Genomic DNA, 19,148 nt, shown 5'->3' with positions numbered 1-19,148 from the left:
TGCTCTAAACACTCACCCAGATGTTCTTCTAGCACTGCTTCTGGTGAGTCCCCTGATGACTCCTGTCCTACTAACCCAGAAACCAGCTAGAAAATGCTTAAGCAAGCAGGCTGCTCGGCTGAAAGACCAGAGCCCTTGCAGTGAATATATTAGTTCATCCTTTGGGGCAGCTGAGGAGCACTTCCTGAAAGGTACTTCGGGATCCAATTCCCCTGGGAGTTAAATAGCTTTGAGGAGCTAGGCCTAAGTCCGGAGAGGAGTACCTCTGAAATCATGTCTCTTTCCCATCAAGAGGGCATTTAACCTCCACAACCATGCCAGGGTTTCTCCCTCCCAGGGAGTGGCTAGCGTTTAGATGCTAGGATCCTCAGCCGGGAGACACTCACAGAAGGGAAGGGCTCTCTTATAGAGATGTTTAAGGGGTGACTTGATCAGCCTGTAAGTACCTACCTGGGGAATAAGTATTTCATAATGGGCTCTTCATGCTAGCAGGGTAGGGTCTCTTAACATGATCTAAAGGCTGGAGGTTGAAGCCAGACAAACTCAGACAGGAAATAAGGCACAAATGTTTAACAAGGAGGATAACTAACCACTGGAACGATTTTCCAAGGTGAGGATTCTCCTCACTGGCCATTTTTAATTTAAGATTGGATGTTTCGCTAGAAGATCTGCTCTAGGAATTTGGGAAGTTCTATGGACCTGCGTTATACAGCTCAGACTAGACCATCATCTGGTCTTGGAATCTAGGAAGCTAACTGAATACAGGGAAGGCCTGGAGCGCCCAGCAAAATCCCGCCATCAAATTCCCTCTCCGGCCCGGCCCAGCTTCTGATCAGACAAATCAAATCAACTTAAAAAAATAAAACCAAAAAACAAACCAGCGATTGGGAGCCAGCTTCGTTAGAACAACTCAGCAAAATAAAATTCCTGTTTATTGTTGGACAACATTGTTTCACACATACATCAAACAGGCCAAAAAAAAAAATAAAATAAAATAAAATAAAAAACAAACAGCAACTTCATAGACAGAAAAAAAAACCCTTTTATCTTTGGCCTTGCCATCTCATACAAACCCACGACTTATAGTACAGCTAAAGGACATACACAAAAAAAGTTACTGGAATGCTCAGAATAAGATTGTAAATTTTTTTTTTTTTTTTGCATTTTTGTTTTTTTACAAGGTCGTTTTTTCTCCTTCAGGAGAATGGTTTGTTGGGACGCGGTCACACCACAAGTAAAGTCAGAGATGGGTAACGAGAGAGAGAGAGACACACTTCAAAGCCCCCCATTTGGTCAATCCGAGATCACTTAAAAATGGCTGACCTCCTAACAATATGTACAAAAATATAAAATGTAAATAAAAAATACAAACAAATTCTCCTTTAAAGTATTTTTAAGAAAGAAAGCAGGGCCTCAAAGTTTCGGTGCTGGGGAAAGAGGGGTTCTCGCCCCACTGATGGGAGGTGGGGGGGAATCTTTTCGGGCATTCGTTCCGAGTGGCGTCGGCATCGCAGGCAGGTTCGCTCTACTTGGGGAGGGTGACCATGGCGGGGGGGGGGGGGGGGGGGTGTTGCGACTGGAAGTTGAAAGTGAACAGGTCGCGCTGGCCTTTTGTTTGTTTTGTTTTTCTCCTTATTTAAAAAAAAAATATATATATATGTGCTGCCTAGTCATCTTCGTCGGTTTTCTGCTTCTTGGGATCGACGTCCTCGTCCTGGGGAAGAGCAGAGGTGTTAGGGGGCTGGGTGGGCGCCAGCGACAAGCCTTGCCAGGTGGCACAGGGGAAGTGCGGATTTCACGGGATGCCGGGAGCTGTCCGGGGAAATTCTGCCAGAGCCCCTTTAAGCGCGTAAGGCGGGTGGAGCGCTCATCCCTTCGGGCTTGGCTATACTTGGGGTCAGCCCTGCAGTTGCATGGGTAGACAGGCAAAGCCACGATTTGCAGCGTAGCCTTGTTTCAGGCAGGGGGCTCATCCCTGCCAGCCTGGCTTCTCTTTCACCCAGCACCTCCTGCTGGTACTGCTAGGGAGCTTGAGACCTGCAGGGCCACCAGCACATCGCTGGCTGCATCTGCCCAGCATGGGCGACGTTTGTGTAGTGAATCAGGGCTTCTCAGCTTGGAAGCTAAACTCCTCTGTACATGCCCCGTGGAGCCAGGGCCAGCAATAAGGGATTTGACATTTGCTCATAGTGGCAGGGGTTTAGGTCTCCTCTCCCTCCAGGGATAAGGAGTTAATAGCCCAATTATCTTCCTTGCCTGCCTGTGCCTCTCCATCCCACCTCCCCCACCAGTGACCAGGTCCCTTTGAAACACAGCCTGCCCCCTGCGGACCTCCTGACTCGGGTCTGCAGCTCGAGCTGCATCCACACTGCAAAATGACAGGGCTTGGCCCCCAGCGAGTGGAAATCAGGCTCTGACCCACCCACCCCCTCCCCACCCCACAACAGGGTGCTAGGACCTGGCTGCTTGCTGAGACTCGAACTGACTTGTGTGTAACAGAAGAGGGGCTTAGGCTCAAATCTGAATCAGAACCCAGACTTAACGTGCGGTGTAGACATACCCCTGGATACCAAGTGAGACACCCCCCCTCGCCAGGAAGCACCTATTCACCCCCAACCCCCAGAGGCTCCCAGCATTTTCTTCCTTTTGGTGTCTGGCTGGAAACCAAGTGCGCGCCGAATAGTCAGAGCAGACACCAGAGCCAAGCACGAGGAGAGCAGGTGCAGCGTGGAAAGGCACCCAAAGTTCAGGCAAGCGCCCGCCTCCCCCATGTGCAGCCTGGCTGTGTGCAGAACCAAGCGCACACGCGGGACACACACACACACACACACACCCCTCCTCTCTAGCAGAGCGCTACAGCTCCCACACTCATCAGGACTTGACAAATCGAGGACAATGCTGGGAGCTGGCTGCCCAGCCCTCTGTAATCCACCCCAGGGTTTCCCAGAGCACCCAGCGCCACTGTTGCCAATCCCCCTCCTCTCCCAGCCATCTGAGTAGCTTTGAGGGCTCCCGGCTAGCTAGAGAGTCCAGGTGCTGTAGTGCTGGCTGTTCTCCTTGGTTCACAGCCTGATGCACCCCACCTACCTCGTCATCCTCAGCTGCCCGTTTGCCTGTGGGTGCGTCGCCTTCCTCATCTTCATCGCCGTCCTCTTCCTCACCTGGAGTGGGGGGCAGGGAGAACAGGGAACATGAGCCTTTGGTGGCAGCTTCACACTGGTCCAGCCTGACGTGGAAAGGACACAGGGGCTGGCAGGCAGTCAAGGAAAGTGCCAGACTAGGCAGAGACCCGCTGGAATGGGAACCTGACCCTTACGGGGACAAGCTCAGGGCTTGTCCTTCTGCTCCTCGGACGTTCAAGGGCAGCACCAGCTCTTCGTACACGTTGCCCAGTGCCAGGCTGCGCGGGGCCCCCCTCCGACAGCCAGCAGCTCGTGGCACAGCTCCTCTGCAACGCCCAGAACAGCCCTCCTGCCCGCGCTGCAAGGTCTGACACACGCTGCCCTCGGCTGGCATCAGACACCCTCGGGCTCTGGCTTGTGCAGCCAGACACCAGATCAACATGTCCGCCGTGCAGGGGTGGGACGAGAAGGGTGGGGATGATTACAAAAGATGGCAGCTGGGAATAGGAGACAAGGCCGCTATACGACTAGTTCAAAATCAGCTGCATCCTAGCTGAGCAGTTACCGCCTGACAGCTGCTTGGGGTCCCGATGCCGATCGCTGCAGGTGCCTGGGCTGCAAAATCCTCATCGCATGGCCCTTTTCTGGGGGTAGGGGGGGTCTCAGCAGAGGGGCCAAGAGTTGAGTGGGCCACCTGGATACTAGAGATGGTCCCCTCCACATCTGGAGTGGGGCGCATTGGCAGGGCCGGGAGCCCCAGGCTTGGCCACCTCTCCCCCCACTCCTTATGTGGATAGAGCGACTAGCACTGAATTCGCTTTTTATTATATATATATATATATATATATATATATATATATATATATATATATATAAAAAGCCTTTCCTAGCGGTTGTTCTAACTGCTCCAGATTACTTCTGCTTCTCTTTGCAGCTATTAGTCCATCTTTAATGAGTTAAGAGCGCCAGAACGCATTAGTTCTGAGTCAGAACACATTCTAATTATCAGAGCGGCCAACAAATTCTGCTGACAGGCCACAGCCTTCCAGGGAGAGAGTCAGACGTGACCCACTTTGAGCTCAAATTGGCCAGTGGATCAGAACAATGTTGTCTACGGCGCCCGAGTCCAACCGGGAGGGGCGTGAGATTTGGGAGAGGAAAGCCTGGTTGCAGACCAACCTAAGTCCTTTGCATAATGGGAGGCCCAGCTAAACTGACAGCGTTCAGGCCAGTAAGCTGGCTTTAAATGTCACCACGAGCTGCACGTATAGACAGCTGGGGATTAGGGTCATCTGCCCGGCACGCCCACCCGCCTGCCCCCTGCCAGCATACGCTCAGACCCAGCATCGCCCGAGCTTCTGGAGCTGCCAGATTAGCTGCAAGTGATGGCTCAACACTTCGCCAGCGAGCTCACGCACTGGGTTACTTGGGTGGATCATGTGACTGCAGTCAAGCTGATTGGGGGCATATTTAGCTGCCTGAGCTTCTTTAAGCAAAGCAAATGATGGGCTGGGCGGGGGGGTGGGGGCGCAGGGGATCTTTAAATAGAGATTTGATGACTTTGGGCTGAGGTTTAGTTCCCAATGTTTCAAACCAACAGGAGGCAAGAGAGTCATTGGCCGCCCTTACTGGCTTTTCTCTCTCCTATGCAATGCCTAGACTGCTCGGATCAGCCCCTTAGGAACCTCCTTCACGCAGAGATTACCGGGGGTTAGGCTGGAAAGACATGACTTAACCCCCCCCTCGAAGAGCGCCTCCCTCTTCCCCCCTCCCCATGTCAGGCGTTAACCATGGAGCAGGGCGCAGATGGCTCAATGCTCCGCATTGTATCCATGCTCTTTTTTGAGGGGTGGGGGTGACAGCAGAGGGGGCTGCATCATGCTCACCACTACGGTACCTAAGCAATGCCCCACACCCGCAGCGAAGCCCAGTTCTGCAAACCACCCAGAAGTAGCAGGCAGCCCTTCATGGGTTTCTTGGAAAAGGCAGATGGCCCAGGCTTCCACAAGGCTGGGGTGAAATTCAACTCCAAGGGTTAAACCTCCATCCTGCAAGGCCGAGGCTGCCCGTGTATCTCCAGTGAGCTATCCAAGAACCAGTTGCTATACTGAGAGCGCCGTGTCCCCCTTATCCTCCCAGGGCTGCTGCCAGGAGCCCAGACTTTCCTTTATTCAAACAGGGGCTTGCTTAAAGGCCTTCAATTCCTGGCCTCAAACCTCACGCCCAGCACAACCCAAGTGCTGCCGCCCAAGATTGCAGGGGATTAACCAGGAATAGCTAATCAAAAGACTTGTTTCAGGTTGAGCTCAAGGGGCATGGTTTGCTAATAATGGTTCGCAACCTCCTCCCAGCCTTAATGGGGTATAAAAATAGATGGTGTTATTCAGCCAAGTGAGTCTTGGAAAAGGAGCGGGGAGGCTGAAAAGGGAAGCAGGTAGGGAAGTGACTGGTGGTCCACTGACGCCTGCCTGAAGGCTGGGTTACGCTAGGAAACCAGAGGGAGCTGGGAGCTGCAAGGGGAGACATTCTGAAAAAGTTTAAGTGAGCCATTTGCTCCTGTTCTAGCTGCAGATAAGATGCACTGCAGGAAAAAGCTAAAGGTTCATGCATCTGCTTAAGTGGAACCAATTGCTTAGCATGAATCATTCGCCTGGGAAGTGAGTATGATTGTGCGGACAGCACGAGAGTGGCATCGACCTCCTTTGCGCTCTGCTCTTCGCCCGCCTGGCTCATTCCCCAGCCAGGTCAGGCCAGTCAGACTGTGCCTTCGCCCGCCACGCGCAGCTGACATCGGTTTGCCGTTTCGCTGGTACCTGCACAGCTCCTGGGATCGAGGGCAGGTTTTTCAACTACGCACTACGAGCGAAAGTGTTTACTCAGGGCCTCTGCGCGACACAGCACGGCCAGAATGGGGAGCGATCGGTACTCAGCCTGTTCGAACCAACTCCGGGGCAGATTTCACTGGAAACAAATCCAAACCCGGGCTGGCAGAGCGGGGCCGCTAGGAGGCAGGGGAGGGACAATACAAGGCCGGCTAAACCCTCAGTTGCAGCAGGCGGAGAACTGCCCCACAGCAGCCACAAGGGGGAGATGCTGCTCCTGGCACTCCTGGGCCACGTGCAGTAACTCAAGCCTCTTGCCAAAGGGTTCCCTATAAGGGCCGGATTTGGCTACTCTAAGGTGAGAAAGCAGGGTGAAAAGTTACCATCACCCTCTTCCTCCTCGTCCTCTTCTTCGCCACCTTCTTCTTCCTCTTCGTCTACTTCGTTGTCAGCCTCCTGCTCTCCGTTTTCCTCGTTCTCCTTGTCAAGACAAGACACTCACTTAAAAAAAAAAAATGCATGGAGGGAAATGGCTCGCCTCCCCATTCCATTCCCACTCCCCCCCCCCCCCAAAGACGTACAGAGCCACAGCCCGAGATCAAGCGATCTAGGAACCCATCCAGCAACTGCAAGTTGAGGAGACAGGCCCCTGCCTGGCTCCCTCCCTCAGCTTTTGTAGCAGGTGCCCACTGGCTGACATGCAAGCTACGTGTGTTTTCACTTCAAGGCTGTTCCCCAGTCTGTCTACGCTTCACGCAGAAACAAAGATGAAGGACTTAAATTTTACAGTAATGTGGCGGCTGCATCTTGAGCCTCAAACAGGAATCTAAAGTCTATTGTGACATCGTGTCAGATTAATAGGCAGCATTGTCAGTTTCGCTCTGGCAGGTTTTAGAAAAAACAAAACAAAAACAAACAAGCAAACCCCAGATTTCCTTGTGTACCAGGCTTTTCCCACCCATCTGTTTGCCACATTTTCAAACCAAACGATGGCTTCTAGAAGGAGGCGGCACTGAAGACACACATTTCTCTGAGGGATGTAAGAGTCAGCCCAAAAGCTCCCACCACACCTCTCCTCCCACCCCTGAACACCTAGAAATAGCCCATGGGCTGGAGGCTTTCACTGACTCTGAAACTGTACCAGCATGTTGCTTTCACAACGGGGTTACACAGCAGTGTGCTGCTGCATGGAACGTTTCCTCCTCCCAGAGGATGCCAGAGAATGAGTCCACAGGAACATCAGCAAGCAAAGGGCCATCTCCCAAGGCTGGTCTAGCGATACTTACAGCATTGCCATTGGCTGGTGCATCTCTGCCATTTTCTGTCTCTTCCACAACTTCCTTCTTCTCTTTTAGATCCTTAAAGGAACAAAAATAACCAATGAGTCACCAGGATTCCAGCCTACAATGCTCATGGTAGGAAAGTTAAAAGGGGCGGGGGGGGGGGGGGGGGAAGAAAGGCCTGGGAGACAATTCCCCTTCACATCCCTTGCACAAGCAACTTGTTCTGGGCAGTTGTTGCAGGGGTTGGAACTAGGGGGAGAGAGAGAGATTTTAAGTCTGTATTACTACACTTTATTAAAGCAAAAGGTGGCTACATTTAACTTAGGAACTCCCAGGATCTTACAAACATAAAGAGCTGGTCTCCTACGTCTGCTTTGCAGCCAAAGCATTGGCTCGTTTCCCACCTTATCGTGTTCAGGGGAAATGGCTGCATTCCCACTGATAGCCCTTTGGCGTGCGCTGAATTACAGAATCAGTCACCCAGGGTCTGCAAACTCGCACAGCCACTTGCTGTCTTCACAACAAGGAAGGGTAGAGAACTGAGCCCAAATTGTTACTAGCAGAGCCTGTGGTGTCTCCCACAACCGGCTTGCTCTTACTTGTAGTCACAGAGTGGAAACTCCAGGATAAATCTCAAGACTCTTAGTCAAACAGCAGGAAGACAGCGATTTTTTCCACATTACTCCAAGGAACATGGCGCTGTTAGGTTTAACACTGCTAGATCAGTTCAAATCCGAACCGCAAGCACAGGCAGGAGAGAGCAAGCGCCCATATGTTTTTGCTATTGATCACTGTCAAGATGTCATGCCAAGTCACTAGGCAAACAGGCTGAATGGATCCAACTTTTTTGTTCCTGCACAACGCTCTGCCACCCGAGTCTGCATCATCCTCCCCTTATGTGACTGCATCAGCTGCAGCTAGATCCTGCTCGCCACGAGAGAAGTTATTACCCCTGCCAAGGAAAGTTAAGAGGCCTTTCACCAGAGTTGCAGGGCAGCCATGCAGTCTGCCTTGAACAAAGACCATGAGGTGTTGGAAACTTTTTGGCAGCTTCCTACCTCTGCTGCAGCAGCAAACCTGGTTTTTTTTTTTTTTGGTGGTGTCTCCGCAAGCCCCCCAGCCTGGAAGGAAGCGTGTCACTTTCACTCTCAGAGTCGGTGTCACTTCCTCATGTCAACCTATGTCATTGTCACAGCATGGCCAGCCCTGATTAATAGGGCCATCACTCTCTTTTTATTTGGATTAAAATAACCTTTGGATTATTCGGTCAAGAGCACAGATGTATTACAACAGTGGACTACTTAAGCCTTTCAGATACCCAGGCATCTGGATAAATCAAGCAAGGATTAATAAAGTCTGACTGCATTATCCCAAGGCACCAAGCCTACGACCTAGCCCTGTACGGCTTGGAAGCATGGGGGTTTAGTACACCTGTTGCTGAGACATCACCTAGTCAAGTAAATATTCTGTTCATGGCTCACAGAAGTGCAGATCTACTTCCTCCTTCCACTAACATTTGAATCCCATGCAAATTGCAGTTTCTCTGAACTGACCCACTCCATCAGTTTTTACACTATCTCCGACTCATTACTGGATGAGTGAGATGCTAGCATTTAAGCTGCCATGCCATAACTACTAAGAGCCAGCACACAATTTTAAACTGACTTACAAGGAAATTCTAAGATACCCCAAGTTTAACACAGAAATGAAATAGTTAAAATTTCCAAGCCACCAGTTATTATGTTCATAATCCTTTTTGAGAAGTTATGCGTAAAACACAAGTGGTTCTCATGGCTAAGGAGGAGCAGTAATGTTATGACTAATTTTAGTTTAATAAATCAGACACACTAGCCATCAGTGTTCCATTTAAGATACTTTCAGTTCAATTATAATCGACTTACCAAGCCATGCTTATTTGCATGGTGACAGTGCTCTGCTAGAAATACTATAACTTTTTACATTCCAAAGAACGAATCCAATGCAAATAGACAAATTTATACCAGACTTCAGATGAGGAGTCAATGTAGCAGTATTACTTTAGTTTTAATGCTTTGATGGAGCCTTCAATTATAGGTGTAGCAAGACTGTTTGTCCATAAAATAGCAGTGATGTTTAGTAAAAGGGAAGCCCTAGCTTCCACCTTCTCCTACTCCCAAAAAGTGAACTTGAATATTCCATTTAACATAGTAGTAACAGATACTAGAAACCATCAAAACCAACTGCATTCATAAGCCATGTCATAGCTAGACCCCAGTACAGACAGATCAAATAAAACAATCAGGACTGATCATTTAGAAGTGGGCTAAAAAATATGCTCCACAAACTGCGTGGATTGGTCCAGTCCCAGGTACTTCTGGAATATTTGTTTATGTTATTTATTGCCCTCCTGCAGGGGAATCCCCTGCCCCCTTAGTTCTAGCCACACCATTCAGTCACTCAGTTTGCATGGACTCCAAGGTGCGATGCATTTTAAGGGGCTGCAATTTTTGGTAAAATCAGCAGTTTGCAAAAGAAAGTTGAACGCTCCCAGGACTCTCAGGGAACTGGAAGCTGCATTTATTTTATTTGTTTATTGCCAGTCTGCTGCGACCCCCAAATCCCACCTGCAACCCCCCCCAATGCTCCGAGTCACTCAATGGGGCTTACTCCAGCTTCAAAGGGCCGGGCTGTGGGCTGCAGCAACCCTCCCGCCAGCAGGGGGCGCCGGCTCCTCAGCACCACGCGCCCTGCCCCATTTCAAACCGCGCGCCACTCTCCGCGCCTCCTGATTGGCCCAGCGCCGGCGCGCCGGCCCCACCCTTCGCGTCTTGCCGGGAACTGTAGTCTCCGCGGGGCCCTCGGGCGCAAGGCCGCCCGCGGGGAGAGAACTCCAAGTCCCATGGGGCCCCGCGCGGGCGAGGGCGCGCAGAGGCGGCAGCACGTGGTGATGAGCGAGCTGTTGCGATGCTGGGCGGTGCCGAGCAGCGCAGGAGCCACCGCCCGGGAGCCGAGGCGGCAGCTCTGGGACCCCTCCCCCCACCCGGCGGAATAAATCTTCAGTGTCTTGTTTATTTCAGTGTCCCGCCGTGAAGCGGGCGGGACCCGCGCCCTTGGTGTGCTGCCCCGCCAGACCCCCACGGGGATGGGGGGTCCTGCTGGCCAGGGCCGCAGTCACAACGGGGGCGGGAGGGAGGGAAGTGGACTCAACGCCCCACCCGGACTGGGGAAGGTGCAAAGCGCTGCCACCCCCCTCCAGAACCGGCTCCCTGCAAGGTTTGGGGGTGCATCGCCCGAGCCTTCCTCCGCCGGGCAGTAGGGGCAGCTCGCACAGCGGGGGCGACACCGGTCTATCCCCCCGCGCCCAAGTGCACCCCTGCGAGGGAAGCGTAGGGGACTGCTACACAAATCCGGGGGAGAGGGGGGTGCAGGGGGGAAATTTCCCCCGCCCCCAAAGGGCAGGGGAAGGTTAACTAGATTCTCACCCCCCCGCCCCCAGATCCCTCCGAAACAAGCTGCTGGAGGGGGAGGGCGAGCGAGGGAGCAAAGCCACCCCCCGTGCATCCGCTGGGCGGGACCCCCTGGACCGCGGCTGGGACCCGAGCGAGCCAAAGTTCAGCAAGGGGGGGAGGGGGCAGAAGGGAAACGGGGGGCGGGAAGAGCCCCGCGGGCTGGGGTCCGGGGACTCTCGAATCGCAGAAGCGGGAAAACAGAAGTGAAAACGAAATTTGCAAGCAGGATTGTGGGCTGCTGACTCCGGTGGCGGCTCCGCGCTGAGCCCCGCAGCCCGTAACCCGCTGTAGCGCTTGTCGGGGGCGGGGGGCGCTGACCTTTTCCCCAGCCCAAGCGGGGTAGGGCGGCGGGCGGAACACCTTGAAACCCAGACCAATGCCCAGAGCAGAGCGGCGTCCTCCCCACACTTCCCTGCCTGGGGGCAGAGACACCCCCGCCCCCCCCCGCCCGATAGGGCTGGAGGATCCAACCATGGCCGCAACCCCCCCCCCTCCCGCAGTGATCGGCCCGGAGCGGAAAGCGGGGCTGGCACCGCGTGGGGTGACCCTCGCTACATTGTATCCACCGCTCGCTACGCTGTATCCAAGCCCGGCCACTTCGGACGCTGCCAGAGGCTCCCCCCCCCCCGCAGCTGTGGCTGGAAGTTTCACCCCTACCCCTCCCGGGACTCCCCCCCACTCGCACGCGTGGGCTCCCTGACAATCTCCCCTCGCTCGAGCCATGTTCTGTCCTGAGGCTTCACCTCCGTGCAGGGGGCAGCGGATGGGACACCCGCTGCTCGCCAGCTCCCCCCCCCCCCCGCGGGGGAGCCCAGCTCAGAGGGCAAACGCCAAGGGGGAAAAGGGGGACAAAGCGCAAGCGATGTTAAGCTTCCGATTAAAACAGTGCGGGGTCCCTCCCTTCGCCTCCCTCCTTTTGCCCCACAAGGTTAATCGGTCTTTAACTGGAGTTAAAAGCCCTGCAGCCTGATGGGGATCTTAACCCGCTTAAAAAGAAAAAAAAAAGGGGGGGGAAGAAACCGGGCTCCGTCCTCAGCTGGGGAAGCCAGGCGGACACTGAAAGTGGCGGGGCTTGGGGGAGGAGGGGTGTCCGGGCAGGTAGCTGGGGCTACGATCCCCGAGAGGGAAAGCCACGCTATTTCGCCGGCCCGGCGTGCTCGCTTCCTGGCATCATTAAACAAAGAACCCGCGCAGATCACCACAAACATTCGCAGTCAAATCCAAGCGTTTCCCATCAAAGTCAGGGCTCGCCTCCCACCCCCGGCCATCCAACGAAATCGCTTCCGATTATTCGCCTCCGCCAAGTTGTAAAGTTATTTCCGTGCAATTAAAGCGATCGGGTTGTTTGTTTGTTTGGGTGATGGGTTGTTTTTTTTTTTTTAAATGCCCAGCCCAGCCGATCCCACCAACAAACGCTTCATTTCAAAAGAAAGGGGGCTGCGATCAATCCCCCTTAAAAAGTGGGAGTTTCAGGCCAGATCCGTTCCCACCACTTTCCAAGCAGGTTATTTCCCCTCTCTAGGGCAGGGGGACTAAAGTGGGATCCAAGTTTGATTGGGGGCGGGGGGCTGTCAAGCTGCGAGGCGATTTGAATGGAGAGAGATTCCCAGACAGGCAACATCAACCCAATGCCTCGTCGAAACACACACACAGCAAAACCTCTCCAGCGTAAGACTTTACAAAACTGCCCCCCCCCTCAAAAAAACACTCTAGGTTTGCAACATTTAAGAGACAAATCACGCTCCCTTCCCCCACCCCTTGTAGAGGAAAAAAAAAAACAAACAAACCACAGCAGGTCCCCGCTCCCCACAAGACAAAACGGTACGGGGGGGGGGGCACACAAAGTAAAAAAATAAATAAATAAAGCGGAAAAAACGAGGGGGGGGCGCGGAGGAAAGCTGGGTCTGGAGCCTCACCTTGGTGGAGATCTCAGAACTGGTGTCCACGGCTGTGTCTGACATGGTGCGTGGGGAGCGGGGTATAGAAAATAGATCTGCTATAAAAATAAGCAAAGTGCAGGTCCGGCTGCCGGAGGAGCGGAGCGGGGCAGGAACAATGCAAAGATGGCTTTGGACAGAGCCAGTGGAGAACTCACGCGGCGCCACTAGCTTTAATATAGATTAGTGGGCGGCGCGCTCACTCCCCTGCGCAATCCCCATTGGCCCGGCGGAGGGGAGATGGGCCCGGTCATTGGTCGGGGGGCAAACAATGGGCAAGGCTGCTTAAAGCGGCAGAGCCCCCCCATGGATGCAATGAGTTTGCGCCAGGCCTCAGCATGCGGAGTGCCGCGAGAGGCTGCAAAGCGCGGCAACGGCATGGCTGCTCCTTTCCCTCCCTCCCTCCGCAGGGAAGTCGCTCCGCATGCCGCGTGCAAAACGCAGAGCCCTGGGTTGCATTGTTAGCGCTGAGCCCAGAGGCTGGAAGGGAACAGAGGAACTAAGCAGGAGGAGAAACCGACGCCCCCCCCCCCTCCCTGCCTGCGTCTCTCTCCTGCAGCCGCGGTGCCGCCGCCGACTTCACCGACTCTCCGCTGCCATTAGAGCAGCAACCCACACTCTGTAAGGGGAGGGGGGATTTAAAAAGTTGATGCAAAAGAAATCCGCTTCTACATTAAGCGCCCCCCCCCCTTTGCAAAGAGCAGCTGCGCGTTTTACACCCGTGCAAGCAGCGGGGGGGGGAGGTATTCCGCCTTTCGCTGATTAAAACCCAAGAGCAGCGTTAGTCCCTATGAAAAACCTCACACGGGGCTGGGACTTTCCAACTCACGGGAGAGGAGGTCGGGGTTTCAATCCACGATCGAATAAGCGATCCCTCCCCACTCCACACACTCCCTTTATCTTAGTGGTGATTGAACCTTTTACGATCCAGCCATACCATTCACAAAAGCTCCCCCCTTCCTAAAAAAACCCTAGGAAATTACAGTTTAAAAAAGCAGATCCGATTTCCCCCCAATTTCACACTTCGTGGGGAGGGGAGGATCCAGCATCTTTCCTACCTGGGTATCAACGCTCTCATCCCGCATTATCCTTTTAAATCTCATTTTAAACCCAAAACTCATTTTCCCCGAAAGCAAGAAATTTACACAAATTAATCGGTGAAGAATAACAAATAAACCCACCTGCATCGAGGATTTTTCCCACTTTTGCTAGAGCCCTACCACTCCCCCCCCATAACTTTGCAAATGGGGTGGAGAGAGAGGGACAGACCCCCCCCCCCGCCTTAATATCATACAATGGAATAAATCAAAATAGGGGAAATAGATTTTTTTTTGCATTTTTTTTAAAGCCACATTGCAATTTTTGTTTGAAAATCCCTCCCCCCTTTTTTTTTTTTCTTTTTTTTGCGCAATTCCCCACGTTTTGCACGAAGCTGCGACTGTGTCACCGGCCCCGGCCCCATCCCAACTGGGCCGGGTGCAGTCGGACCGGCAGAAAGTCCAGTTTCAAGCTGCAATTGAGCTCAATGGAGGCAGCTGGGCAGGGAAATGGGGGGGGGAGAGAGGAACGTGCCACACTCAAGATGGCGCCCGGAGCCCTTCATGGGGCAACCATTCGGCTTTGCCTCCCAGCCAGGGGCTCTAGAAGGCCGGATCTGGCCGAGCCGCCACCGCAGCACCTTCATAAAGCAATTCCCGGTGCCCGTCGCAGGAATGGGGCGATGGGAGCAGGCGGAGGAGCAGCCCCGGGCGGAGCAGCGCTTCTGCCACACTCAACATGGCCGTTGGGCCGGGGCAGTGTCTGTCCTCGGAAGGCGGGATATAGGACCCAGGCGACGCGGATTGGCTAGCAGCCCCGAGCGAACGCTGTGTTGACGCTTTGCGGCCTCTTATTGAGCGACGCTGCTGTCCGTCTTCGATAGAGTGGTTGCGAAAACCCGGATACAAGATCGCCGTAGCAGTGTGGAATGGACTCAGCGGCCACTGGGCTGTACGAGAAGAGGGAAAAGGAACCAGGCAGCCCTGTTAATGGAGTTTTTGCGGCTAGCCCGTTACAAAGGATGAATCGTTCAGCGCAGGGGGCCGGGCTTGCTGACTTCTCGAGGTCCCATCCGGCCCTGCATTTCTATGATTCCTGCTGTGTTTATTTTTGGATGGTTATTCATTCTGATTTGCTGCGATTAGACCCTCACACTCATCTCTGCCCGAACTTCAGCAAAGCTGTTTAAAAAGAAAAAGAATGGCATGGAATTTTTTAGCACTTTTTATGTCCGGCATTTTTTTTGCTCCCCCAGTTTCCTTGTCTCTGTTAAATTTGCCAAAGAAGCTATTTTAACGTGGATTTTAGGCTTTCTGATAGACCCATCCTACACAACAGCCAACTTCAAAACTATGTTTTAAGTTTAAATATTTCAACAACTCACTTTGAATTTTGGGATGGAAAAGAGCTTCTGTTTCAGGGGAACATTCCCCAAAACGCAGTAGCTCTATTGGTGACCTGAGCCCTGACTGCAGGTTCACAACAAGATGTAAAAGTGCCCCCGATTCCTAGCGTCTTCTTCTCCTCTAGCTGGAAATGTTGTGCTCATCTCCACTTTGCCTTATTGTGCCCGTGGGACTTGAATGTTCAACGTTGGGGTTAGGTGTGACAAACTGTTAAAATGACCCCCTGTGGTGTTCAGCCCACAACACCATGGTTGTCTCACCTTGAATAAGGAGGTGGCCTTAGAGAAGGCAGCATGGTCTAGTGGGCAGGGCGCTGGACTAGGGGTCAGGAGACCTGGATTCTCTTTTAAGATCCGTTACTGTTGTGTGACCTAGTGCAGTGGTTCTCAACCAGGGGTCTGAGGCCCCTTGGGGGGGGCCGCAATCAGGTTTCAGGGGGGCTGCCAAACAGGGCTGGCATTAGATTTAATGGGACCCAGGGCAGAAAGCCAAAGCCCCACCACATGGGGCTGAAGACTGGGGCCCTGAGCCCTGCCACCCGGGCCTGAAGTCGAAGCCTGAGCAACTCAGCTTTGTGGGGGCCCGCTGTGGTATGGGACCATGGGCAATTGCCCTGCTTATTACCCCCTAATTCCAGTTTTGACTTTTATATGCAGAAAAACAGTTGTTGTGGCACAGGTGGGCCATGGAGTTTTTATAGCATGTTGAAGGGGTCTCCGAAAGAAAAAGGTTGAGAACCCCTTACCTAGTGTATATGTCACCTCTCTGTGCCTCTGCTCAGTTTCCCCACTCGCACCTTGTCTATTTAGGTTGTGCGCTCTGAGGCAGGGACTCTGTCGCTGTGTGTATGTACGGTGTCTCACACAATGGCACCGTGCTCTCAGCCTCAAGGGATGACTGTCATACAAACAGTTAATTATGAGTAGCCTGCTCAGAAAACAGATCCCGGAATGTGATGCTCCATATTGATCTGAGCAGAGGATGGTGCAAAGTGTGACCACTCAGATCGGGAGCACTGCAGAGCAGGTGTAGTTATCTCTACATGTTGGATTTAGATGGAGCAGCACATACAAGGATCTGTGGTCTCCGCAGGCTGCCCGTCTTACGTTCCAAGAGGAGTGGTCGGTTCCGATCATGGTAGTAAACTGTGGTTTTGGGGTTGTAGCGGGTTGTCAGTGCAGCTGGAATTTTGAGCGCCTTCTGCAGTAGCAAAGCCCAGAGATTGCCTCTGGTGATTCTCCAAATACTCTGAGGAAAATAAAGCTCCTTTGCTGAACTTCACGTTAACATTTCATGCGTGTCTCCTTCTCAGGCAGGGGAGGCTCTTTCAGGGTGAGACATCTATGTCTGAAGAACACTTTGAGAGAGAGAGAGATAGAGAGAGAGAGAGAGATTACAATTGAAACTCTGAATATTTGGGAAAGAAAAATATGAAATTGCAAATGACATTCCCACCAGGACACTTTTAAAATAACCCCGCGTGGGACTGATGACTAAAACGAAGGCCGCCTTAGAACAAGCCAAGCGAGAAACCCACCTGTGTTTCACGTCGGTTAGTTACAATCGTCCAACTCAGTGGGATGACCTGACCCATGTGTGTCAGAGAGAAACAGACGGAGCTTGACATTTTATGCCTCAGCAGTCCAAAGAGGAACAACAACAACAAAACTGTTGCCTGTAAAAGGAAGCTGCTCTTTTACTGCTTCCCCACCCCTCTATCTAGCCTGCGCCAGGAGAGGCGAGTAACAGAGAGGAATGAGGATGCTGGTGAGAGGGGGTAGGAGTGTGTGCAAAGGAGGGGGAGCTTCAAAACTGAAGTTTATAGGGCTGAACTTTGCTTGGAACTGCCAAGCGACGAGCGACGGCTGGGCTGCTCTTCCATGGTAGGTGATAAATTTGGCAAATTAATTAAGTTGGCAAAAGAGGCAGTAGGAGTTTCACCTCCTCTTCAGCAAAGGGTGGTGTGTGTGTGTGCGGGGGGGAGCGTTTCACTAGCTCAGCAAGTTGGCATATCTCTAATCCTCTGCAAAGATCCTGCTGCTAGAGCGATTTATTCCATGGCAATGAGCTGCTTCTAGTAGGAAATTCTCATTATGCTCTTTGGAGCGGCCGGGGCGGGGCGACTGTCACTCAGCAGCTCTGGAAAACAGAGGGATGAGCCTTGAGCATCCCTGGGCTCCCGTTACCGTTTCTAGGTCAGCACCGTGGGGTGGGACTTGAAGCCAGCAGAGGTGCCATTCCGGCCATGCGGGAGGGGCGTCCTATGGGTGTCCGGTCTCTGCTTTGCTTCTCTTCAGAGTGTTGGCCTGGGTTGTAAAAGGGAGCCTGGGGGGGGGGGGTTATGAGTGGGAGGTTCAATGCAAAAATCAATCTGGAACACGCATTGAACTGATTCCATTGCCTTGAATGTGCTGAACGGAACATGTAAAACAATGGAATTATTTCCATGGTGATAGGGAGGGGGGGAAGCAAACCCAGGTGTTTAAAAATAGCCTAGCGAAGGTAACGGAGCTATGGAGTAATGCACCCACATTCTTTGTTTCGATTCTTGAATGGCTAGCGGCTCTAGAGCGACTAGTCTGATGATGGCGGGGGTGGTGGGGAATGACTGGCTGGCAATCAGGGATGGAGCCTTTCACCTCTAGATCACCAGTTCGCATCCAGGCTAGGTTAGGAGGGGCCATCTCTCACACCCAGTAAGGGTGACCTCTGAAACAAATGGATGGCTTCCAGTCTGGTGTCCACTTCCCACTGCTACATGGCGCAGCCTCAGCAGAGAGGTGAAGGAACGGTGGGCCCCTGTCAGGGTGGATTTGATTTAAATCAAATTGATTTAAATCATGATTTAAATCACTAGTCAGGAAGACTCGATTTAATCATGGATTTCTACATAAAAGTGCATTCTTGTTGGTTGTTATAACCTTAATACATATTCTTCACAACTCAAAGAGTACATATGAATACATATGCTTCACAACCCAAACTGGGTCTCTTTTACGGCCTGCTGCCATTATAGATTTTCCCTTCTAGTGAGAGAATGGTATGGTAGATCTCAGATCAATGAAGGCTACACTCAGAAAGACCTCAAGACTTTTGGAATATGCTGCTCAAACAGTTTCACTTTTGTTTCTACTGCCTGTCCCTCCCTTCTCATGTCTATCTCCAGACTTCTTCTTGTCCAGATCTATTCCGCCCCCAACAATCTATCCACTGAACTTTTTGAAACTTTGCACTTTTAGAGAGAAGTAAGGGATTGACTCCGTGTACACAACTTTGCAGAGGGACATAGGGTTGAGGTCTGTTATTTCTCACCTCTATCTATTTATTTATTGATTTATTTATTTCTGTTAACAAGCATGTTATCTCTGGAGACACAAATCCACAGTTTGAGAACTGCAAAACTTAGCATCTCTGATGGTATCTTCTAGATTTAGCACTGAGTAGATAGAAAGATTAACCTAAATAATCTGTGTAGAAGCCCCTGGAACCTCATAAGATTAGGTCCTAATACATGAACTATTGGACCTCATCTTCTAGATTGAGCACTGGGTCCCACTGGGTAGATAGAAAGATTAACCTAAATAATTTATACAGAAGCCCCTGGAACTCCACAAGATTGGGTGCCTAATCCGTGAACTATTGGAACTCATTTATAAAACTTTTCTTATTACATGAATATATTGTCTCATACTATAGAATTAGAATTTATAATCCCTATTCCATGATAAAATATCTTTGAGCTATAATGTATCTTAATTAAAACTATCTTTAGATAGGTTTTTTCCCTCAAAAAGCATTTTATCAAAAAATCCAATTTTTTTTTAAATTTTATTTTATAAATCATTGATTTTTATCCACCCTGGCCCCTGTTTCTGGCCCTGCGCGGTGTCCCCTCCAGGGCAACTCTGAGATATGCTGGTGGCCTGCTCCCCATCCTGCAGTCTCGGTCCGGCTCCTTCCACCAGCACTCACAGTGTAAACAGAAACCAAGTTGATGGGCAGGCAACTGTCAATTCCCTATCAGTACTGCAAGCCCCAAGAAGGGGCCCTGC

The 19,148-nt window shown here is 51.9% G+C and overlaps 1 protein-coding gene across 2 annotated transcripts; it reads right to left on the bottom strand.

The window, feature by feature from the left end:
• Positions 1-896: 896 nt before the first annotated feature.
• PTMA (prothymosin alpha) lies at positions 897-16,827 on the bottom strand. Of its 2 annotated transcripts, XM_038417037.2 has the most exons (7): positions 16,634-16,827; positions 16,168-16,453; positions 12,632-14,871; positions 7,231-7,302; positions 6,328-6,424; positions 3,088-3,161; positions 897-1,714 (listed from the first exon to the last, which is right to left on the bottom strand). In XM_038417037.2, the coding sequence occupies exons 3-7, from the start codon at positions 12,674-12,676 to the stop codon at positions 1,667-1,669; spliced, it is 336 nt and encodes a 111-aa protein (XP_038272965.1). In that variant the 5' UTR covers positions 12,677-14,871; positions 16,168-16,453; positions 16,634-16,827; the 3' UTR covers positions 897-1,666. The 2 variants fall into 2 exon arrangements, with proteins under 2 accessions (XP_038272965.1, XP_038272966.1); XM_038417038.2 differs by lacking the exons at positions 16,168-16,453; positions 16,634-16,827 and having other exon boundaries at positions 6,328-6,421; positions 12,632-14,425.
• Between the last annotated feature and the right edge of the window lie 2,321 nt (positions 16,828-19,148).

This window comes from Dermochelys coriacea, chromosome 9 (assembly GCF_009764565.3).
Source record: "Dermochelys coriacea isolate rDerCor1 chromosome 9, rDerCor1.pri.v4, whole genome shotgun sequence".
Taxonomy (NCBI): domain Eukaryota; kingdom Metazoa; phylum Chordata; order Testudines; family Dermochelyidae; genus Dermochelys; species Dermochelys coriacea.
Note: the sequence above shows the minus strand (reverse complement) of the source record. Positions and strands in the feature narration are given on the sequence as shown.

Coding starts and splice junctions, on each gene's coding strand:
- PTMA (XM_038417037.2), bottom strand. CDS start 12,676: ATGTCAGACACAGCCGTGGACACCAGTTCTGAGATCTCCACCAAG. Junction 7,303..12,631: donor GTTCTGAGATCTCCACCAAG/GTGAGGCTCCAG, acceptor TGTTCCTTTAAG/GATCTAAAAGAGAAGAAGGA. Junction 6,425..7,230: donor CACCAGCCAATGGCAATGCT/GTAAGTATCGCT, acceptor TGTCTTGACAAG/GAGAACGAGGAAAACGGAGA.